Source organism: Salmo salar, chromosome 05, assembly GCF_965601325.2.
Source record: "Salmo salar chromosome 05, fSalSal1, whole genome shotgun sequence".
NCBI lineage: Eukaryota > Metazoa > Chordata > Actinopteri > Salmoniformes > Salmonidae > Salmo > Salmo salar.
The window spans coordinates 59,809,555-59,834,446 of record NC_138295.1 but is presented as its reverse complement, the minus strand read 5'-3'; the positions used below and the strand labels follow the sequence as shown (position 1 = coordinate 59,834,446).

Below are 24,892 nucleotides of genomic sequence, written 5' to 3'. Positions count from 1 at the left end.
TTAGAAGGGATAGGACACTAACTACATCATCAATATCAGTAATGTAAAACTACATTTTCACTTGAGTCAGACAAAATCTAATCAAAGTGTATTGGTCGCATACACAGATTTGCAGGTGTTATAGCAGGAGCAGTGAAATGCTTATGTTACTAGCCCCAACAGTGGAGCAGAATGCCTCGCAAATACAATACTAGTACACAAATAATCCAAAAATCGAAACAAGAAATCAAGTTAGTTTATTATACCAGTAATTCATTCTATGCAGATCTGACTTTGGCTGTATGTTATCTGAAAACAGTTTTGGGAGCTTGACTTTACCTGAACGACATAGAGAACCACACAGCCATCATCATGAGAGTGGTGCGACAGTACTCAGGAGAGAATATGGCCAGGAAGTTGCTCCACACCTACAGGGAGGTTCACAGACACGCGCACACACGCGCACACACACACACACACACACACACACACACACACACACACACACACACACACACACACACACACACACACACACACACACCACACACACACACACACAAACAATATATCTCAAAGGAAGTATCTCTACAATCTACAACAGCATTAAATGAACATAAAGTTCCATGTTCCACACAAGCCAACAGTAAACACAGCTAGTAGACACAGCTAGTAAACACAGCTAGTAAACATAGCTAGGGATTCTCTGCACACAGGCACTTTATAAACAACGGGGGCTGATATACAAACAATCATTCCAGTCTCTCACTCTGTAGTTAAGAGCATATAAACATGAACCTACTCTGTTCTCTTTGACAGTAATAGCAGTGGTGATGAGAGGTATGAGAGAGGTATGAGAGAGGTATGAGGGACTATAGGCGGAAGATAGCCTAGTGGTTAGAGCGTTGGGCCAGTCACAGAAACGTCACTGGTTTGAATACCTGAGCCAACAAGGTGAAACATCTGTCGATCTGCCCTTGAGCAAGGTACTTAACCCTAATTTGCTCCAGGGGAGCTGTACTACTATGGCTGACCCTGTAAAACAACACATTTCACTGCACCTATCTGGTGTATGCGACAATGAAAATATGTTTTTTGGTATACAGATGCTATTTAGATTGCGCTAGATATAACACCTTTTTGTTAGACCAATGATGCGCATTCAAAATGTAGAAGAAAAAGGAGAAGGATGGATAATCCTCCCATTCTTGTTAAAGTATTCACTCAATTTAGCCCCAGTTGACCAAAGGTCCTTAGGAGAGCAAGTGAAACATTACGTTCGTCTCTGGTTTAGCTGTTCATTACCAGTATGATGCTATGTTACCTGGTTGAAGAGGTTAAGGTAGAGTATGTTACCTGGTTGAAGAGGTTAAGGTAGAGTATGTTACCTGGTTGAAGAGGTTAAGGTAGAGTATGTTACCTGGTTGAAGAGGTTAAGGTAGAGTATGTTACCTGGTTGAACAGGTTAAGGTAGAGTATGTTACCTGGTTGAACAGGTTAAGGTTGAGTATGTTACCTGGTTGAACGGGTTAAGGTAGAGTATGTTACCTGGTTGAAGAGGTTAAGGTAGAGTATGTTACCTGGTTGAACAGGTTAAGGTAGAGTATGTTACCTGGTTGAACAGGTTAAGGTAGAGTATGTTACCTGGTTGAACAGGTTAAGGTTGAGTATGTTACCTGGTTGAACGGGTTAAGGTAGAGTATGTTACCTGGTTGAACAGGTTAAGGTAGAGTATGTTGCCTGGTTGAACAGGTTAAGGTAGAGTATGTTACCTGGTTGAACAGGTTAAGGTTGAGTATGTTACCTGGTTGAACGGGTTAAGGTAGAGTATGTTACCTGGTTGAACAGGTTAAGGTAGAGTATGTTACCTGGTTGAACAGGTTAAGGTAGAGTATGTTACCTGGTTGAACAGGTTAAGGTAGAGTATGTTACCTGGTTGAACAGGTTAAGGTAGAGTATGTTACCTGGTTGAACGGGTTAAGGTAGAGTATGTTACCTGGTTGAACAGGTTAAGGTAGAGTATGTTACCTGGTTGAACAGGTTAAGGTAGAGTATGTTACCTGGTTGAACAGGTTAAGGTAGAGTATGTTACCTGGTTGAAGAGGTTAAGGTAGAGTATGTTACCTGGTTGAACAGGTTAAGGTAGAGTATGTTACCTGGTTGAACAGGTTAAGGTAGAGTATGTTACCTGGTTGAACGGGTTAAGGTAGAGTATGTTACCTGGTTGAACAGGTTAAGGTAGAGTATGTTACCTGGTTGAACAGGTTAAGGTAGAGTATGTTACCTGGTTGAACAGGTTAAGGTAGAGTATGTTACCTGGTTGAAGAGGTTAAGGTAGAGTATGTTACCTGGTTGAACAGGTTAAGGTAGAGTATGTTACCTGGTTGAAGAGGTTAAGGTAGAGTATGTTACCTGGTTGAACAGGTTAAGGTAGAGTATGTTACCTGGTTGAACAGGTTAAGGTAGAGTATGTTACCTGGTTGAACAGGTTAAGGTAGAGTATGTTACCTGGTTGAACAGGTTAAGGTAGAGTATGTTACCTGGTTGAACAGGTTAAGGTAGAGTATGTTACCTGGTTGAACAGGTTAAGGTAGAGTATGTTACCTGGTTGAACAGGTTAAGGTAGAGTATGTTACCTGGTTGAACAGGTCAGCCAGCTTCATCCTCCATCTCTGGTACCAGGCGGTGCCCTCTCCCATGTCCACCAGCTCATCCATCTGCTTAACTGTCTTGATGGTGGTCACCTAGGGGCAACAACACAACTCAGTCACACTTCCTTAACATAATTACTCCCTAAACAAGTTTATCAAAGCTTAATTCATCCTCAAATAACAAATAAGTTCAAGCTAATTCATGCAAATTGAACAAGGGTCCTCCTCACTGTAAACATATGAGCGAGGCTGTGTTTTCTCAGAGGCAGTAATTGCAAGATGATAAATGAATATAAAAATGTCCCCTCATTTCTTTCCTCTGAATAAAAGACTGCTTCACTTCACAGACTAGATGTGTCTGATAGGGGTTTGATAGTAGTTTAGGATGGATGTACTGTGTGTGTGTGTGTGTGTGTGTGTGTGTGTGTGTGTGTGTGTGTGTGTGTGTGTGTGTGTGTGTGTGTGTCACTCACAGAGAAGACCCTCTCTGGGTAGCCCTTCGCCCTCATGTTGGTGTCATGGACCTGTTTCAGAATCATCCAAGCCTCATCGTGTTTCCCATTCTACAACAGACAAGACAGACACATTTGTCTAATGAATAGCTAAATAAATAGGAACTCATTATAGTATATTTGTCAGGGTAATCAGGATCCCAGCAGGTGTATGATGAAGGTAGCTACTGTAGGTGTCATGATATTCAAACACAGCAGTAAGTCCCGAGTTAAACCCAAGATGATAAACAATGCTTTGGGTAGCTACTATTTTTGTTATATTTTGATTGGTGGTTGGTGGATTGACCTCCAGGAAGAAGCGGGGGCTCTCGGGCATTGTGGTGAGGGCAGAGATGGCTGCCACAGAGGGGAAGGCACACACTAACACAAACACACGCCAGCTGTGGAACTGGTACGCAGAGCCCATCTGGAAACTCCAGCCTGGAACAGGAAGATAAAGAGGTTGAAGAACTATGGTACATGGGTCATACCAGACAGCAGTATACAGGACGATAAACATATGCATCCATGTTTGATAGGAGCATAACAAAAAATATGATGATTGTTTCTCTGTGTATAAGTTGTGTGTTTAATTGTCTTTAAATGTACAGTATGTGTAATCCTAGCTTGGAAACCAGATTTCACTCTGGAGTGGTAGAAATGAACTGACTTATTGACCGACGAACAACCTCCCAACCGACTCACTCATTTGTTGATTGATTCATTGACTGATTGACTGGTTGGTTGATTGGTTAATTGACATTTCTCACCATAGTGGGGGATGATGGCCCAGGCCATGGCAGAGGCGTAGATGCCACCGATCATCCAGAACATGCAGAGCCAGCTGAGGTGCTCTCCTCTCTTCTCCTGGGCCAGGAACTCAGAGTAGTAGGAGAACACAATGGGGATGGAACCACCGATGCTGGGAGAGGGAGAGCGAGGGAGACAGAGGGAGAGAGAGAGAGAGGGAGAGAGAGAGAGGGAGAGAGGGAGAGAGAGAGAGAGAGGGAGAGAGAGAGAGAGAGAAAGGGAGAGAGAGAGAGATAGAGAGAAGAGAGAGAGAGAGAGAGAGGGAGTGAGGTCGAGGGAGAGAGAGGGAGAGAGAGGGAGAGAGAGAGAGAGAGAGAGAGAGAGAGAGAGAGAGAGTGAGAGAGAGAGAGGATGAGACATTGAGAAAGAGTGAGCGAGGGACAGGGATGACAGAGCAAAAATGTGGAAGAAGAGAGGAGGGGGAAGGGAGAGTTATGAAGACAGGCGATGAAAGAAAGAGAAAGAGAGAGAGCGAGAAAGAGAGAATCAGAGACAGAGAGAGAGAGGAAATAAAGTGTCTCTTCAGCATATTAAACCATTTCAATAATCTGTGCCAGCATAATAACATGATCAACATCAATAATAGACAGGCTTTATACACATTTCATCCAGTTGATTTAACCAGGCTTGGATCGCTTCCAGACTTCCAGCTTTGGGAGTCATTGCGGGGTACATTCATTTTGGGATCATTTACAGTCGGCACTAGTATTTATAGCCGAGTCGTTCTCAGAGGAGAAGGGGTGTGTGACACAGCGTCCTTCCTTACCCCACGCCGGAGAGCAGACGGCATAAAAGGAAGGAGCTGTATCCTTGAACGAAGGAGGAGAAGAAGGCAAACACGCTGTTGATGGAGAGAGAAATGAGGAGGGTCTGTCGCCGTCCGATCCGGTCGGCCAGGCCGCCCCACAGGAAGGCCCCCACCATCATCCCCAGGTACACAATAAGGCCTGAGAGAGGGAGAGAGGGAGAGAGAGAGAAGGAGTGGGGGAGTGGGAAGGAGAACAAAGGAGAGAGAGAGAAAAAGACAGGAGAAAAGGTGAGAGAGAATATAGGGATGGAGGGGGAGAGAGGGAAGGAAAAGATATTAATACCTATCAGGGTTATTATAAAAAAAGAGTTCCAAAATGGTTCTTTCACTGTCCCCATAGGAGAACCCTTTTTGGTTCCAGGTAGAACTATTTTCTGGTCCATGTAGAACCCACTGTGTAAAGGGTTCTACCTGGAAACATAAGTGTTCTACCTGGAACCAAAAACAATTTTTCAAATGGTTCTCCTATGGGAACAGCCGAAGAACCCCTTTAGGTTCTAGATAGCACCTATTTTTCTAAGAGTGTATGGATCATAGAAATAGAATGGATAGAACGGGTGTCCCCATTCAAGTCATTAATGGTGTAATAGGTGGACTGGCAGCCATTGCGAGTATAGCCATAGGAGCAAATCAGGAAGTAAAAGCAGGAAGTGTACCCATTAGTCTCTGCTGTGATTTATTGACTAAACTCAACTGACATTACAAAAAATGTATTCCATTGCATGAGCCACATCAGTTAGCATCATGTGAATGAACATTCAACATTACCATGGAAATGATTGCATCACAATACCAGGCAGCCATTGCGAGTGTATTGCGAGTGTATTGTATGGATCAATACATTCATTGATATTTCATTCTGTTTAGCTCTCGATAGAGTTCCAAGCAATCCTTAGTGGTTAGAGCATTGGGCCAGTAACCAAAAGGTTACAAGATTGAATCCCCAAGCTGACAAGGTAAAAATCTGTCATTCTGCCCCTGAACAAGGCAGTTAACCCACTGTTCCTAGGCCGTCATTGAAAATAAGAATTTGTTCTTAACTGACTTGCCTAGTTAAATAAAGGTAAAATAAAAAATAAATAAAAACTTGGCAGTCTCATCGCACAGATATACAATGGCTTCTTGTACCACAAAAAAATGTATTAAAGAATGTTATATACTTTTAACATTATTATGTGTCAAGCGTCTCAGAATACAGGTGTAGGATCTTCATTTGATCACCCTGTTGCAGGAGAACTTTCCTGCAATGCAGAAAATAAAAAATGCGTAGTGCATTTGAGGTTTAAAAAGGCTTCTGAAGATTAGAATTTCATTTCCCACTTTAAAATACTTTCAGACTTGATTTTCCCTTGCTTAAAATGTATCAACCCCTACAAAAAATGTGCATTAATTATAATCCACGTAATAATTCACATCTCCTGTTGCTGCAGGATGCTGTAGCAAACTGGCTCAAATTAAGATCCTACACCTGAATGGGTGCTGATCTAGGATCAAGTCCCCCCGTCCATGTAATCGTAATAATTGTATCTAAATACAAAACTGTGCTAAATCAGCAATCCAACTCTGAGATGTTTGACACATAAGGCCCCAGATGTAAAGAAACTGAAGTTATATTACAAAAAAGTGACAGGCGAAATGCTTACATGAATACTGTGGAAGATAGTGATAAATGAAATGATTAAATACATCTCAGTGAAATGACACGTCCTTAATCTTAACCACCAACATGTCAAAACTGGTTGCCACTAGACAGCACCATCACCACTTCCTTAACCCATTCATGTCCATAACGGAAATTTATAATTTCCTTTAGTACACTTGTTTTCTGAGCTTACTGATGACAAATCTGAAGACATTCTTTTAATCGGTCAAACTTTTTCTTCAATGAGAGTTTTCTATATTTAAGCAATAATACATGAGACGTGTTCATAGCCATGAGGAGAAGCCAAGTTGACCACCACAGCCAAGATAAAAAAATGTATAACACATGGACTCGGGTTACCAGCGCTAAAAAGCAAGATTATTTCCCAAACCAGGTATTTCTTTACAAAACGTGATGCTACATTCACTAACACTGGTTGTCAAGTGCAATTCCAGGCATTGTCTGGTTGTTAGTTATATTCGTATTGACTGCCATGGAAAGCAAAACTACCCAAGTGCTGGTTGATAGTTCTAGAACTTTGCATGTTGCTATGGCAAAGAAAAATGGTTGTTATGGAGGCTCTTCCCCCTGCTAGCTAGCCAACTACACAGCTAGCACAATCACTTCAGACTCAAGCTGGAAAGACAGCAAACTAGCTGCATTTTGTTTTACCTGTTTTTCTATTGACATTTCTTTGAATTTGGCCATAAAAATTATTCCGATTCGTTATTTTGACTGGCTGAGAAAAGTTGCCTGTCGATATGTTCATTATAATGGGACACAGTGGAGATCGAATTTCAATATTGCCAGAGATAATGTCAAATGTCAGAGATAATGTCAAGATGCTTTTTACAGTGGAGATCAAGTTTATAAATTGCATGGCTGGACAGATGAAACAGTGGATCTGTAAAATTAGTCGTAGTAGCGCGTTGCTAGGTAACAATGTAAACAAGGGTACTTTTTATGAACGTACCATCTCTAACAATGGGAATTCCAAGCCACACTTATACCTTGTAGAGTCCATGCCCCGACAAATTGAGGCAGTTTAGAGGGCAAAGGGTGTAGCAACTCAATTTTAGGAAGGTATTCCAAATGTTTTGTACACTCAGTGTAGATTGTCCAGACCAGTATACAGTACCAGTCAAAAGTTTGGACTCACGTACTCATTCCAGGGATTTTCTTTATTTTTTTACTATTTTATACATTGTAGAGAAATAGTGAAGACATCAAAACTATGAAATAACACATATGGAATCATGTAGTAACCAAAAAAGTGTTAAACAAATCAAAATATATTTTATATTTGAGATTCTTAAAAGTAGCCACCATTTGCCTTGATGACAGCTTTGCACACACTTGGCATTCTCTCAACCAGCTTCATGAGGTAGTCACCTGTAATGCATTTCAATTAACAGGTGTGCCTTGTTAAAAGTTAATTTCTTTCCTTCTTAATGTGTTGGAGCCAATCAGTTATGTTGTGACAAGGTAGGGGTGGTATACAGAAGATAGCCCTATTTGGTAAAAGACAAAGTCCATAATATCAAGAAAAGCTAAAATAAGCAAAGAGAAATGACAGTCCATCATTACTTTAAGACAAGAAGGTCAGTCAATATGGAACATTTCAAGAACTTTGAAAGTTTCTTCAAGTGCAGTCGCAAAAACCATCAAGCGCTATGATGTAACTGGCTCTCATGAGGACCGCCACAGGAAAGGAAGACCCAGAGTTACCTCTGCTGCAGAGGATAAGTTCACTAGAGTTACCAGCCTCAGAAATTGCAGCCCAAATTTTTATGTAACTAGGCAAGTCAGCTAAGAACAAATTCTTATTTTCAATGACAGCCTAAGAACAGTGGGTTAACTGCCTTGTTCAGGGGCAGAATGACAGATTTTTACCTTGTCAGCTCGGGGATTCAATCTTGCAACCTTTTGGTTCCTAGTCCAACGCTCTAACCACTAGGGTACCCTGCGTCACAGAGTTCAAATAACAGACACATCTCACATCTGTTCAGAGGAGACTGCGTGAATCAGGCCTTCGTGGTTGAATTGCTGCAAAGAAACCACTACTAAAGGAAACCAATAATAAGAAGAGACTTGCTTGGGCCAATAAACACGAGCAATGGACATTAGACCGGTGGAAATTTGTCCTTTGGTCTGATGCGTCCAAATTTGAGATTTTTTATTCCAACCGCCGTGTCTTTGTGAAATGCAGAGTAGTTGAATGGATGATTGTCACACCCTGGCCATAGAGAGGTTTTTGTTCTCTATTTTGGTTAGGCCAGGGTGTGACTGGGGTGGGCATTCTATGTCCTTTTTTCTATGTTTTGTATTTCTTTGTTTTGGCCGGGTATGGTTCTCAATCAGGGACAGCTGTATATCGTTGTCTCTGATTGGGAGCCATACTTAGGCAGACTGTTTTCCTTTGGGTTTTGTGGGTGGTTACTTTCTGTTTAGTTCATGTTCCTGACAGAACTGTTTGGCTGTCGTTCGTTTTCTTGTTTTGTTTTAAGTGTTCTATTAAAAAGTTAATGATGAGCACTCACCACGCTGCGCCTTGGTCTACTCCTTTCGACGGCCGTTACAATGATCTCCACATGTGTGGTTCCCACCGTGAAGCATAGAGGAGGAGGTGTGATGGTGTGGGGGTACTTCGCTGGTGACATGGTCTGTAATTTATTTAGAATTCAAGGCACACTTAAACAGCATGGCTACCACAGCAATCTGCAGCGATACGCCATCCCATCTGGTTTGCGCTTAGTGGGATTATCATTTGTTTTTTCAACAGGACAATGACCCAACACACCTCCAGGCTGTGTAAGGGCTATTTGACCAATAATGAGAGTGATGGAGTGCTGCATCAGATGACCTGGCCTCCACAATCACACAACCTCAACCCAATTGATATGGTTTGAGATGAGTTGGACCGCACAGTGAAGGAAAAGCAGCCAACAAGTGCTCAGCATATGTGGGAACTCCTTCAAGACTGTTGGACAAGCATTCCTCATGAAGCTGGTTGAGAGAATGCCAAGAGTGTGCAAAGCTGTCATCAAGGCAAAGGATGGCTACTTTAAATAATCTAAAATCTAAAATATATTTTAATTAGTTGAACACTTTTTTGGTTACTACATGATTCCATATGTGTTACTTCATAGTTTTGATGTCTTCACTATTATCCTACAATGTAGAAAATAGTAAAAATAAAGAAGTAGGTGTGTCCAAACTTTTGACTTGTACTGTATATAATTTTTTTTATTTAAAGACACACAAACTCCTACAGTATATTATACAGCATAAGCAAATCCAAGTCAATGGTGAGTGAGATATGCTAAAGGTTTCTCCTTCTTTTTACATTTGAGTCATTTAGCAGATGCTCTTATCCAGAGCGACTTACAGGAGCAATTAGGGTTAAGTGTCTTGCTCAAGGGCACCTGGACAGATTTTTCACCTAGTCGTCGAGGGGATTTGAACCAGCTACTCGGTTACTGGCCCAACACTCTTAACTGCTCTCTCACAAGCACAAGTGTGCACACACATACCACAGACATCAATGCAGACCCACGTGTATGTACTGTATGTCTGTAGCATGTGTGTATACCACAGACATACAGTCTCAAGTTCTTATTATACCTCAGTGGTGTAAATACACCGACACGATGACACAGACACACCAGCCTGTTGGCGAGAACAAAGCTTGGCATACACACGCTCTCTCTCACACACACACACACACACACACACACACACACACACACACCACACACACACACACACACACACACACACACACACACACACACACACACACACACACACACACAATCTATCTCTCTCTTTCAACCCCATTGACTTCCTGTCCGTAGAGTTGGCATTCGCTAAGCACCCAATGACACGAGATAGTGGGTGTGATTGATCTGACTGAAATAGGAGTGTGTTCTGTTCTCTCTGGCTGTCTGGCGCGGGGATGTCTGTATTTGAATATTTCCTCTCTCTGTATGGTGCGGAGAGCTTTTTGGCTGCTTGTTACTGAAGCGGATTGATTCTAATGTAATTACATTTTTTTTTTTTACAATCGCTAGGACCCATTTCTCAATGCTTAGGTCCCTTTTTCAAAACTCTTCACACAGTTCTCCTAACTAACTTTCAGCTTGGCACAGCAGTTCATTTCCCGTTCAAAATGCCCTAAAACTACCAAAACACTTCATACGTCTCAAATCAACTCGTTCTTCCATAACACTAGCAAAGGCTGTCACCCAACAAGCACACGTTGTCACTCATAAAACAATGACCTAAACAACACTACCAACAGGCAGCATTACACAATGTTTTGTGTAAGAATGACACCTCTCTACTGTTTAGAATTCACTGCATGTTACAGGAATGTATCAGACATGATGCAATATGCTTCAATATGTTTTATGTCATTTTATGGCATTGAGTGATTCCAAAATACAATCATTTGTATATACACCATCTACCGATACAGATACAGTAGCAATACTAGTCAACCCTGTCTTATGCATTTGGCCACAGGTTCTCATCCACGTCACATCTTATGTCATCTTGGGCAATACACCTAGGAAAGAATCTTTTGGCATGCCTGGTCCATCCCTGGCAATCTTCTGCAGATATGTCCAGGCATCCAGCATTCATTGCGTCCAGGAGGGACATTTGATCATGTGGATGGTGGTCATAAACCTTCCACCTCCATGAGGAAAATAATTCCTCTATGGGGGTTGCAACCCTTTCCTCACCTGGCACAACCCTTCCATAGAGGTCACCCAGGAATGAAATGAGACGCTCGGTGTTGTATGGCCCAAAACAATTACAATTACACACAAGTAGGTTTGGAGGCTTTGCTCAATTTACTTCTGTAATGTGCAGTTCAGTCAGACGCCCTTGCAGAATGCACATCTTACCTGTTGTTTTGCCGGAAATTTCTCAGAATAGATGCCACTGTTGAGCGTTGCAGATTTGGCTGCACTCTCAGACCAGCCTCTCTCATTGATAGATCATGATTTATTACATGATCAATTATAGTAGCCATAATCTCATCTGAGACTACAGCTCTTGATCTTCCTCTCAGTCTTCTTCCACCACGCGTACGTACTCCTCTCCCTCTCCCAGCCACTCTTCTTCCTCTGTCAGCCACTTCTCTATCTCTGGCTGGGTCCATGTTTACATTATAGTACAGCATTATTCCTAAGATGTCCCCTAATGTATAGATGGTAATGTAATTGAAAGACTAACACCTGTGTAGGTGTTCAGCTACAATGGGAATCAGCTGTGGTTGGTCTAATTGTTTTGATAGTATTTAATTTTTTAGATTTTGAATATATTTCAATACGGCATTACTGTAGAAATGTAGCAAATTTATATCTTATTCAATTTTGTGTTATTTTAGGTTTTGAACTTAAGTTTGACAGTTTTGGGTGCGGCGGCCTGTAGGTACATAGAGTTTTGGTGGTGGTTGTGTCTGAGTGAGAAAAGAGTTCATGAAAATTGAAAGATGTAGTCATTGAATGCATTTTGTGCCGAAGCAATGAGAAATGATCCATAGTTCAGCCTACATGGACTGCTGTTATGCTCACTGTGTGAAGAGTTTTGAAAAAGTGACCTAAGTATTGAGAAATGGGTCTTAGCGATTGTAAAAAACTGTAACTTGGATGAAGAGAATAAAAAGCTCTTGATCATGTTTTAACTGTTATTGGACTTACCATGTCATTGAGAAATGATTTCTGTAGTCATAATGAATTTACGATATTTAGCATTCTCACTATGTCTCAAAGCTGTACATTGTATGAGGATGATGGAAGGCAGCCATTTTGCGCCAGAACGCTCAGTTGCTCACCACACAATGGCTATCACAGTGAATGCACCAAATCACAATAGAACAGTAACACAGCCCTAATGCTGCTAAGTGGCACAGCCAGTGTTGGCCTGGCAGATAATAACACACTATGGGCCCATTCACACCGATAAGCCAACAAGCCCACAATGGGTTCAAGGGATCTGTAATATCAGCTGTGCTAATCCATCACTAAGGCTAGAAAGCTAATTAGTGTTGGAGCTCTGGTGAATGCAGGGTCAGTGTTAGCTAATGTTGAAATAGCACTTTCATGGTACCAAGACTAACAGTACAGAAGCATTGTGTTGTTGGTGAGTCAGAGACCTGTGTGAGGTTGGGTGTCCCACCGCCTTCCCCTTCAGCTGTGTGTGTGTGTGTGGTGTGTGTGTGTGTGTGTGTGTGTGTGTGTGTGTGTGTGTGTGTGTGTGTGTGTGTGTGTGTGTGTGTGTGTGTGTGTGTGTGTGTGTGTGTGTGTGTGAGAGAGAAATTATTGCAGTGCCCGAAATTACACTTAAGGTGATTTTCTGTTTGTACGCATGTGTGTCTTGTACAATGTCTACAATGTCTGAAGGTGACTTTCTTCCTCTTGCTAGGAGGTGTGTACGAGACCTCTCTATCTCTGTGTGTGCAGCGACGGTGTAGAGAGGCAGCTGTCAACGCCGCCGTGTGTCCTCCGCCTTAACAATAGGCCTGAGCGGCAGGAGGGAGCTGGTGATGATGACTGAGCTTGAAAGCCATCGCCGCAATGCAGTAGCAGTGGCAGCCAGTGGCCTGTGCCACACTCTCCCTCTCTTCCCTGGCCTATAGGGGGAGCAAAGCTCTGCTGGGGGAGCTGTCCGTGGTGCTGATCCTCAATCTACCCTAGCACTCAATGTATCACTCTGTGCTTCACAAATGGTACCCTACTTCCTGTATAATGCACTTATTTTGACCAGGGCCCATAGGGCTTTGGTCATAGGGCTCTGGTCAAAAGTAGTGCACTAAATACGGAATACGGTGCCATTCGGGACGCAACCTCAATCTCTATATCTGTATTTCTGTCGTTAAGTTAGCCACCAAGGCTATCGCAGCCACAGTCAGCAGCACATCCCAGGGACTGGCCGGAATGCAATAGCCCAGCCACAGAGGAATTCACATAGGGTGTGATAAATGCTTTATCTTTTAATGTTGTGAGAGATTGTTCCTGGTGAATTGAGTCAGTCTGACACGGCCTGAAAAATACATCTACAGGCCTTTTATTACTAATACAGTGGGAGAATATTAAAACGCCAACCCAAGGTCTGAAATAGAAGATCTGACAAAATAAATTATTTGCAATTTTAAATAGATGGTTGCCGATGGCAACTGTATAAAACATCCACACTCACAAAAAAAAATGCTATAGTTCAGGAGGTATTCACAAATGGCTTGTGAATTCTGCCATGATACCCCTTCCATATTTCAAATTAGGCATTTTACAAATTCTGGCTTATTGGCTACGGATCCCATGATGAAACTTACAGTAGATTACTGTAGTACTCATAAACATCGCTGATGTTTATTTTTCATCCATGCGTAATTGAGTGAGTTTATTACGATATTAATTCTGTCGTGCCGGCTTGCATCCAATGGTGGTCTGTTATAATTCTGCCAACCCTGAGTGCTGTTGCTAACCAAAATTGAATCTGTTTACTGTACCCAAGAGGCCCACGGAAACAGTAGCGGAGACTCACATGGGAGGCAGTTAGAGAGAGAGAGAGAGAGAGAGAGAGAGAGAAGGGAGAGAGAGAGAGAGAGAGAGAGAGAGGGAGAGAGAGTGGGAAAGAGAGAGAGAGAGAGAGAGAGAGAGAGAGGGTGTCAGAGAGAGAGAGGTAGGAGGAGCCTTCCAGACAGCTGAGCTCCACCTGATTCAAAAGAGAAAATAGGATGTGGGGAGGGGAGAGGAGAAGAGAGAGTGATGAGAGGAGGGAGTCCACAATCTGTGAGCTGCAGCACGGTGACAGAGCTGACAGGCTTCAGGGCTATGGAGGAGTGGGTGTGTGTGTGTGTGTGTGTGTGTGTGTGTGTGTGTGTGTGTGTGTGTGTGTGTGTGTGTGTGTGTGTGTGTGTGGGGGGGGGGGTTATGGGGGTGCTATTAATAGCCATGTTTCCCTTTCTGCGAGAGCGCACAGGGCTTTTTTGAGTGAGCCAGGGGCAGAGGATCCTTCATAGAGTAGAGAGCATTGTTCCAGTTGATTTAGTTGACCATCACCATTACAGTCAAAATGCTACTGCTCTCACAAATTCTGTCCCCTCGTAAAAAAGCAGTAAATCTATCATGGTGTCATTAATGTTTCTTTGCAAAAGCTAAAAAGCTTCCTACTTTGCTGTACATTGTTAAAATGGTGATGTTGCGCCTTTGCTAAAAACACTAAACATAGGACATTCTGTTCCCTCACAAAATATCCTAAATGCTAATATAATACTGCCAATGCTAAGATTATTTTCGAATACACTACTACATCCATCATGCATCACTAAATGCTAACATGACTCTACCTTTGCTAAAAAGCCCTACATCTTCCATTGCTAATATGCTAACACACTGCCTTAACAGTCCATTAAATGCTAACTATGTTCCTCCTTGCTTTGCTGAGTAAAACAGACACAGCTCTGCTCTGCTGTCATGGTCCAGCCCTTTTTTACTCATCCCTCTCTCCCATCTGTCCCACCCTTCCTTTGATATACTAAGCAGTTTGTGCCACGTTTATCTAAAGGCCAAGGAGACACCGGGAGAGAAAGGTTCTCTTTACCCTCAGGGCTACCAGCCGAGCTATCTGAAAACAAGAGACAAGCACATAATGAAAAGACCAAAGGGGACAATGTGAATTTTCCCAAGGTTATGGCTATGTTAACATCCACCTTGAAAACATGAGAAAGAGAAAAGGCACCATGACTAACGGTTTAAATATAACCACATTGTCAACAAGACACAATGAGTCTTGATATTGCTTGTCAGTTTAAATGAAGGGTATCTGCTCAGCTGTGTTAAATCTGTCTGACAGTGAAATCTTACAGCTTCCTCTCCAGAAATCTCTTACTGAGCGGCAGACAGTACCACTGTAAAATGGCACCCAAAGATTCTCCATTTGCGTTCTATACAGAGAAATGTAACAATGCATCTGTAACTATGTACCTTTCTGTCTTTCATGAAAAAAAATGGATGTTCCAAGCAGAGTGTCACGATTTCCAATTGACTAATGTGGATCCTTACTGCTGCTGGATGGGTGCAGCAGGGGTGAATATATTATGGTCATTATCATACACACACACACACACACACACACACACACACACACACACACACACACACACACACACACACACACACACACACACACACACACACACACACACACACACACACACACACTGTGTGGTTCCGCCAGAGTGCATCAGGTTAAAGAGACTGGCTCTCTGACAACACTAACAGCGGTATATTCTGCCTACTAATACAAGGCAGGGAGGAGGGAACAGCGAGGACACTAGGACCCATGGGTGGCACAGTGGCATACATGAGAGAAGCACTCCAGCACGAGTCAGGCATGTTGTGTAACAGGGGAGAGACCAAGGGCCTTGTTTCCATACTGGCTCCCCCAACACAGCATGTACAGAGACCCAGTGAGGGACAAAGCGACAGAGAGAGAGAGAGAGAGAGAGAGAGAGAGAGAGAGAGAGAGAGAGAGAGAGAGAGAGAGAGATACACATGCAAGCCAGTTGTCAGCCAGAGACCACACACATGCCGTTCACACAGACACAAACACAAGCATATACGTCTGCCAGAGCACATGTGGGGGAGTGTCACTGCTGGGAGTCCATACCTACACATCTATTACATACGAAAGTATGCACACATACCATATGTAGACTAGAAAATAACCCACACATGCATGACTGGATGTCAAATGAGTCATCTCTATGTCAGTGTTATGTGGATGATCAAACACTGAATAAATCTAAATATGAGCGAAAACTGCCATTGACAAAATAATCAATATGGATCAGTATGACTTTTGGCCAAACAACAAGAGAGGAGAACGTAATGGTGATGGAGAGAGATTGTTTGAATCCATTCTCAATCCTGCTGCGCTATAAAAACATGGTACCCCTTTTAACATGCCATTCAACACGCTGACCTCACTCCCCATATCAAACAAAAAGCAACAAGACAAACAAAATGAATCGATAAAAACATGCACAACACAGCATGCCAGTAAAATGGAGAATGAATGGAATGTGTTAGGACCATAGCCCTCGTTCATTGTGTCCTTGCTGAATGGCCAAAGACAGATGGCGTGTTAGGCATGGAATCTGACTGGACATTGTCCCCCAGGAAGGGAAATGGTCACATGAGTAACTTCGCACAGCACACACCATTCTCTTAATGGGCCTATGCTATGGTCTCCAGTGTGCAGTATATGCTGCTACAAAACACCTGAACCAAAGCATGAAAAGGATTTGGCTTGGATTTCAGAGATGGTTTGAGAATTAAAGGGGGCGTTCAGTAGTTACATGGGCAGTGAATCCTAAAGGCCTTTAGATACTGTAAACCCATATAAAGTGTGTTAAAATAATAAGTATGGGGAAAACGTGGCATGGGGAACATTTTATATTAAAGGGATACTTATGGATTTTGGCAATGAGGCCCTTTATCTACAGTCGTGGGAAAAAGTTTTGAGAATGACACAAATATTAAATTCCACAAAGTTTGCTGCTTCAGTGTCTTTAGATATTTTTGTCAGATGTTACTATGGAATATTGAAGTATAATTACAAGCATTTCATAAGTGTCAAAGGCTTGTATTGACAATTACATGAAGTTGATGCAAAGAGTCATTATTTGCAGTGTTGACCCTTCTTTTTCAAGACCTCTTCAATCCGCCCTGGCATGCTGTCAATTAACTTCTGGGCCACATCCTGACTGATGGCAGCCCATTCTTGCATAATCAATGCTTGGCGTTTGTCAGAATTTGTGGGTTTTTGTTTGTCCACCCGCCTCTTGAAGATTGACCACAAGTTCTCAATGGGATTAAGGTCTGGGGAGTTTCCTGGCCATGGACCCAAAATATCGATGTTTTGTTCCCCGAGCCACTTATTTATCACTTTTGCCTTATGTCAAGGTGCTCCATCATGCTGGAAAAGGCATTATTAGTCACCAAACTGTTCCTGGATGGGGTGGGAGAAGTTGCTCTTGAAGGATGTGTTGGTACTATTCTTTATTCATGGCTGTTCTTAGGCAAAATTGTGAGTGAGCCCACTCTCTTGGCTGAGAAGCAACCCCACACATGAATGGTCTCAGGATGCTTTACTGTTGGCATGACACAGGACTGATGGTAGCACTCACCTTGTCTTCTCCGGACAAACTTTTTTCCGGATGCCCACAAACAATCGGAAAGGGGATTCATCAGAGAAAATGACTTTACCCCAGTCCTCAGCAGTCCAATCCCTGTACCTTTTGCAGAATATCAGTCTGTCCCTGATGTTTTTCCTGGAGAGAAGTGGCTTCTTTGCTGCCCTTCTTAACACCAGGCCATCCTCCAAAAGTCTTCGCCTCACTGTGCATGCAGATGCACTCACACCTGCCTGCTGCCATTCCTAAGCAAGCTCTGTACTGGTGGTGCCCCGATCCCACAGCTGAATCAACTTTAGGAGACGGTCCTGACACTTGCTGGACCTTCTTGGGCACCCTGAAGCCTTCCACAACAATTGAACTGCTCTCCTTGAAGTTCTTGATGATCCCATAAATGGTTGATTTAGGTGCAATCTTACTGGCAGCAATATCCTTGCCTGTGAAGCCCTTTTTGTGCAAAGCAATGATGACGGCACGTGTTTCCTTGCAGGTAACCATGATTGATAGAGGAAGAACAATGATTCCAAGCACCACCCTCCTTTTGAAGCTTCCAGTCTGTTATTCGAACTCAATCAGCATGACAGAGTGATCTCCAGCCTTGTCCTCATCAACACTCACACCTGTGTTAACAAGACAATCACAGACATGATGTCAGCTGGTCCTTTTGTGGCAGGGATGAAATGCAGTGGAAATGTTTTTTTTGGGATTCAGTTCATTTGCATGGCAAAGAAGGACTTTGCAATGAATTGCAATTCATCTGATCACTCTTCATAACATTATGGAGTATATGCAAATTGCCATCATACAAACTGAGGCAGCAATATTTGTGTCATTCTCAAAACTTTTGGCCACGACTGTACTTCCCCAACGTCAGATGAACTTGTGGATACCATTTTTATGTCTCGGTGTCCAGTATTATTATTTTTTTTTAAACATTTATTTAACTAGGCAAGCCAGTTAAGAACAAATTCTTATTTACAATGACGGCCTACCCCGGCCAAACTCGGACGACGTTGGGCCAATTGTGCGCCGCCCTATGGGACTCCCAATCCCGGCCTGGAATCGAACCAGGGACTGTAGTGACACCTCTTGCACTGAGATGCAGTGCCTTAGACCGCTGCGCCACTAGGGAGCCCAGTATGAAGGACGTTAGAGGTAGTTTCTCGAGCCAATGCTAACTAGCGTTAGTGCAATGATTGGAAGTCTATGGGTATCTACTAGCATGCATGCCTCATTGCCAAAATCCCGTATCCCTTGAATAGGCTTCCTCTTTGAACTCAAGCTTGCTTTTGTAGGGAATAAAGAGATGCAGACAAAAACTGATAAAGAGAGTGAGAGGGAAAAAGAGAGTGAGAGGACTAAATAGAGTGAGAGGACTAAAGAGAGTGAGAGGGCTAAAGAGAGTGAGAGGACTAAAGAGAGTGAGAGGGCTAAAGAGAGTGAGAGCTCTGAGAGGGCTAAAGAGAGTGAGAGGGAAAAAGAGAGTGAGAGGGGCTAAATAGAGTGAGGGCTAAATAGAGTGAGGGCTAAATAGAGTGAGAGGGCTAAATAGAGTGAGAGGGCTAAATAGAGTGAGAGGACAAAATAGAGTGAGAGGGAAAAAGAGAGTGAGAGGGATAAATAGAGTGAGGGCTAAATAGAATGAGAGGGCTAAATAGAGTGAGAGGGCTAAATAGAATGAGAGGGCTAAATAGAGTGAGAGGGAAAAAGAGAGTGAGAGGGCTAAATAGAGTGAGAGTGCTAAATAGAGTGAGAGGGAAAAATAGAGTGAGAGGACTAAATAGAGTGAGAGGACTAAATAGAGTGAGAGGACTAAATAGAGTGAGAGGGAAAAAGAGAGTGAGAGGGCTAAATAGAGTGAGAGTGCTAAATAGAGTGAGAGGGCTAAATAGAGTGAGAGGACTAAATAGAGTGAGAGGACTAAATAGAGTGAGAGGACTAAATAGAGTGAGGGTGCTAAATAGAGTGAGAGGACTAAATAGAGTGAGAGTGCTAAATAGAGTGAGAGGACTAAATAGAGTGAGAGGACTAAATAGAGTGAGAGGACTACAGAGCGAATAAACAAGGAGGGAAAGAGGGATAAGGGAACCGGAATAGAGAGAGTGTAATACAGTTAGAAAAATCGACAGCAGGCTGGCCTTTAGAACCATCTTACCCAACATGCCCTTGCTTTCCTCTGACAGACACATGTCCTTCTCTGCGCTGGGCAGCACAAAGCCCACCACGAAGATCTCCACACCGTCCGCCATCAGCGCCAGCCCCAGCACAAAGTACAGCGTCCACTGGAACTTCCCATGGCCACACTCCTGCAGGATCGTCTCGTACTGCTGGGCCAGCTCCTCCTGATCCTTCCTCCTCTCCGCCTCGAACTGGGCCAGGTCCCTGATCTGAGCTTGGGGGGCAATCCCGTCCACCGGAACCGTTTTGCCGGACTCTGCCCGGGGGATTCCCTGGTACTCGCCCTCGTAGATCTCATCGTCTTCGTCGTGACCTTCCGTGGAGTCGCTGTGGCCGCCCTCGTCGTCGTTGGCCCGGCTGTCGTTGCGGTAGTAGCCGTCGCCATCTTGGCTCTGCTGCACGGGGTAGTCGTCATCATCGTCCTCTTCCTCGAAGCGCTTGTATGAGCGCTTGGTGTACTCGTCGGCCATTTTGTCCACGCTGCGGCCCACCTTCTTGCCCGCCTGCTTCTTCACCACCTTGGCGATGTCTTTGGCGCCGCGGATGAAGTCCTGCCGTCCGTCTCGTCCATAGCCGTCGTCCATCTTGGCTCCGGCGGTGAGGTTGGTTGGTGCTAGGAATGGGAGATATCAGGAGTGGCACAAGAGCATGGGTGTGAACTGGGGATCTCTGTGGATCTGGATTTCAGCGCCACGGACAGCTCTTTTATCAGCTACAGCCAGAATATTTTCCTCCAAATTGAGACCTGGAATGGAAGAGAGGATTGTGTTAGAATGGCACCTCCAACACTGTAAAGGATCTACGCAGCATCAACTGTCCATCACAGTTAATTGGGAGGACGGGCTCATAGTAATGGCTTGAACGGAATAAATGGAAGGGTATCGAACACATCAAACACGTGTTTGATACCATTCCATTCACTCCATTCCAGCAATTATTATGATCCGTCCTGCTTCCTGTACTGCACATGCCACAGAAAGCCAAACTCAAGTGAAGTCAATAACCGCATGGAGGTTCTCAATACCTGTATTCATGATTCTCAACAAATGGCCTTATTCCTATGGCTGAACCCAGTCAGCCCACCTTATCTGACCCAATGTAATGTCCTTAATAAGTGGACATGACAGCTTTAAGTAGAAAACGACAGAAGAGCTCTTGTTCTAACTCAGTGGCCTGCATTGATTGAGCACCAGGTATCTCATAGCTCTCTCCCAGCCCATCCACAGGTCACAGCATGGCATTTCCAATGGCTCTCGGCTTGAATCAAACCTTCAAGGGAACATACTGCGACACTGACGGCCCAGTTAGGAACACTGCAATTACATTTGTTCCCAGGAAGTCTATAAAGAGACATTATTACTTCCTGTCTGACAATCTGGAGAATGGGGTGATATAAGCCTATATGTCCAGCAGATGAATGCATTAATACGATGAGCTACTGTAGGCAATTAGGTAACACTACCAGTTTATTTTGGGAGATAGCTTAGTCCTTCAGCTATATCACTTTAAAAATCATCTTGTGGTATTCAGTGAACTGATGTGGCGTGGCAATAATGTTTTCTTAGTTTGTCTAGTGTGGTCTAGTATGTGTCTAGTGAGGTCTAGTGTGGTCTAGTATGTGTCTAGTGAGGTCTAGTGTGGTCTAGTATGTGTCTAGTGAGTGTCTAGTGAGTATCTGGTGTGTGCCTAGTGTGGTCTAGTATGTGTCTAGTGAGTGTCTAGTGTGGTCTAGTATGTGTCTAGTGAGTGTCTAGTGTGGTCTAGTATGTGTCTAGTGAGTGTCTAGTGTGGTCTAGTATGTGTCTAGTGTGGTCTAGTATGTGTCTAGTGAGTGTCTAGTGTGGTCTAGTATGTGTCTAGTGAGTGTTTAGTGTGTGTCTAGTGTGTGCCTAGTGAGTGTCTAGTGAGTGTCCAGTGTGTGTCTAGTGAGTGTCTAGTGTGTGTCTAGTGTGTGTCTATTGAGTGCCTTGTGTGTCTATTGAGTTTCAGGTGAGTGTCTAGTGTGTGTCTAGTGAGTGTCTAGTGTGTGCCTAGTGAGTGTCTAGTGTGGTCTAGTGTGTGTCTAGTGTGTGTCTAGTGAGTGTTTAGGGTGTGTCTAGTGTGTGCCTAGTGAGTGTCCAGTGTGTGTCTAGTGAGTGTCTAGTGTGTGTCTAGTGTGTGTCTATTGAGTGCCTTGTGTGTCTATTGAGTGTCAGGTGAGTGTCTAGTGAGTGTCTAGTGTGTGTCTACTGTGTGTCTAGTGTGTGTCTACTGTGTGTCTAGTGTGTGTCTAGTGAGTGTCTAATGAGTGTCTAGTGAGTGTCTAGTGTGGTCTAGTATGTGTCTAGTGAGTGTCTAGTGTGGTCTAGTATGTGTCTAGTGAGTGTCTAGTGTGGTCTAGTATGTGTCTAGTGAGTGTCTAGTGTGGTCTAGTATGTGTCTAGTGAGTGTTTAGTGTGTGTCTAGTGTGTGCCTAGTGAGTGTCTAGTGAGTGTCCAGTGTGTGTCTAGTGAGTGTCTAGTGTGTGTCTAGTGTGTGTCTATTGAGTGCCTTGTGTGTCTATTGAGTGTCAGGTGAGTGTCTAGTGTGTGTCTAGTGTGTGCCTAGTGAGTGTCTAGTGTGGTCTAGTGTGTGTCTAGTGTGTGTCTAGTGAGTGTTTAGTGTGTGTCTAGTGTGTGCCTAGTGAGTGTCTAGTGAGTGTCCAGTGTGTGTCTAGTGAGTGTCTAGTGTGTGTCTAGTGTGTGTCTATTGAGTGCCTTGTGTGTCTATTGAGTGTCAGGTGAGTGTCTAGTGTGTGTCTAGTGAGTGTCTAGTGTGTGCCTAGTGAGTGTCTAGTGTGGTCTAGTGTGTGTCTAGTGTGTGTCTAGTGAGTGTTTAGTGTGTGTCTAGTGTGTGCCTAGTGAGTGTCCAGTGTGTGTCTAGTGAGTGTCTAGTGTGGTCTAGTATGTGTCTAGTGAGTGTCTAGTGTGGTCTAGTATGTGTCTAGTGAGTGTCTAGTGTGGTCTAGTATGTGTCTAGTGAGTGTCTAGTGTGGTCTAGTATGTGTCTAGTGTGGTCTAGTATGTGTCTAGTGAGTGTCTAGTGTGGTCTAGTATGTGTCTAGTGAGTGTTTAGTGTGTGTCTAGTGTGTGCCTAGTGAGTGTCTAGTGAGTGTCCAGTGTGTGTCTAGTGAGTGTCTACTGTGTGTCTAGTGTGTGTCTATTGAGTGCCTTGTGTGTCTATTGAGTGTCAGGTGAGTGTCTAGTGTGTGTCTAGTGAGTGTCTAGTGTGTGCCTAGTGAGTGTCTAGTGTGGTCTAGTGTGTGTCTAGTGTGTGTCCAGTGAGTGTTTAGTGTGTGTCTAGTGTGTGCCTAGTGAGTGTCCAGTGTGTGTCTAGTGAGTGTCTAGTGTGTGTCTAGTGTGTCTATTGAGTGCCTTGTGTGTCTATTGAGTGTCAGGTGAGTGTCTAGTGTGTGTCTACTGTGTGTCTAGTGTGTGTCTACTGTGTGTCTAGTGTGTGTCTAGTGAGTGTCTAATGAGTGTCTAGTGAGTGTCTAGTGTGGTCTAGTATGTGTCTAGTGAGTGTCTAGTGTGGTCTAGTATGTGTCTAGTGTGGTCTAGTATGTGTCTAGTGAGTGTCTAGTGTGGTCTAGTATGTGTCTAGTGAGTGTTTAGTGTGTGTCTAGTGTGTGCCTAGTGAGTGTCTAGTGAGTGTCCAGTGTGTGTCTAGTGAGTGTCTAGTGTGTGTCTAGTGTGTGTCTATTGAGTGCCTTGTGTGTCTATTGAGTGTCAGGTGAGTGTCTAGTGTGTGTCTAGTGTGTGCCTAGTGAGTGTCTAGTGTGGTCTAGTGTGTGTCTAGTGTGTGTCTAGTGAGTGTTTAGTGTGTGTCTAGTGTGTGCCTAGTGAGTGTCTAGTGAGTGTCCAGTGTGTGTCTAGTGTGTGTCTAGTGTGTGTCTATTGAGTGCCTTGTGTGTCTATTGAGTGTCAGGTGAGTGTCTAGTGTGTGTCTACTGTGTGTCTAGTGTGTGTCTACTGTGTGGTCTAGTGAGTGTCTAGTGTGGTCTAGTATGTGTCTAGTGAGTGTCTAGTGTGGTCTAGTATGTGTCTAGTGAGTGTTTAGTGTGTGTCTAGTGTGTGCCTAGTGAGTGTCTAGTGAGTGTCCAGTGTGTGTCTAGTGAGTGTCTAGTGTGTGTCTAGTGTGTGTCTATTGAGTGCCTTGTGTGTCTATTGAGTGTCAGGTGAGTGTCTAGTGTGTGTCTAGTGAGTGTCTAGTGTGTGCCTAGTGAGTGTCTAGTGTGGTCTAGTGTGTGTCTAGTGTGTGTCTAGTGAGTGTTTAGTGTGTGTCTAGTGTGTGCCTAGTGAGTGTCCAGTGTGTGTCTAGTGAGTGTCTAGTGTGTGTCTAGTGTGTGTCTATTGAGTGCCTTGTGTGTCTATTGAGTGTCAGGTGAGTGTCTAGTGTGTGTCTACTGTGTGTCTAGTGTGTGTCTACTGTGTGTCTAGTGTGTGTCTAGTGAGTGTCTAATGAGTGTCTAGTGAGTGTCTAGTGTGGTCTAGTATGTGTCTAGTGAGTGTCTAGTGTGGTCTAGTATGTGTCTAGTGAGTGTCTAGTGTGGTCTAGTATGTGTCTAGTGAGTGTCTAGTGTGGTCTAGTATGTGTCTAGTGAGTGTTTAGTGTGTGTCTAGTGTGTGCCTAGTGAGTGTCTAGTGAGTGTCCAGTGTGTGTCTAGTGTGTGTCTAGTGTGTGTCTATTGAGTGCCTTGTGTGTCTATTGAGTGTCAGGTGAGTGTCTAGTGTGTGTCTAGTGAGTGTCTAGTGTGTGCCTAGTGAGTGTCTAGTGTGGTCTAGTGTGTGTCTAGTGTGTGTCTAGTGAGTGTTTAGTGTGTGTCTAGTGTGTGCCTAGTGAGTGTCTAGTGAGTGTTCAGTGTGTGTCTAGTGAGTGTCTAGTGTGTGTCTAGTGTGTGTCTATTGAGTGCCTTGTGTCTCTATTGAGTGTCAGGTGAGTGTCTAGTGAGTGTCTAGTGTGTGTCTACTGTGTGTCTAGTGTGTGTCTACTGTGTGTCTAGTGTGTGTCTAGTGTGTGTCTAGTGAGTGTCTAGTGAGTGTCTAGTGAGTGTCCAGTGAGTGTCTAGTGAGGTCTAGTGTGGTCTAGTGTGGTCTAGTATGTGTC

The 24,892-nt window shown here is 43.7% G+C and overlaps 1 protein-coding gene across 1 annotated transcript in view; it reads right to left on the bottom strand.

The window, feature by feature from the left end:
• The window catches only part of LOC106605292 (synaptic vesicle glycoprotein 2A), a 58,297-nt gene that overhangs the window by 7,728 nt on the left and 25,677 nt on the right, over window positions 1–24,892 (bottom strand). Inside the window, exons 2-8 of the mRNA XM_014200765.3 lie at window positions 19,746–20,513; window positions 4,698–4,878; window positions 3,892–4,043; window positions 3,429–3,562; window positions 3,104–3,193; window positions 2,616–2,723; window positions 319–407 (exon numbers count right to left, since the gene is read on the bottom strand). Coding sequence (XP_014056240.1) covers window positions 319–407; window positions 2,616–2,723; window positions 3,104–3,193; window positions 3,429–3,562; window positions 3,892–4,043; window positions 4,698–4,878; window positions 19,746–20,352 — 1,361 coding nt within the window. The 5' untranslated portion in view covers window positions 20,353–20,513. The remainder of the gene's footprint in view (window positions 1–318; window positions 408–2,615; window positions 2,724–3,103; window positions 3,194–3,428; window positions 3,563–3,891; window positions 4,044–4,697; window positions 4,879–19,745; window positions 20,514–24,892) is intronic.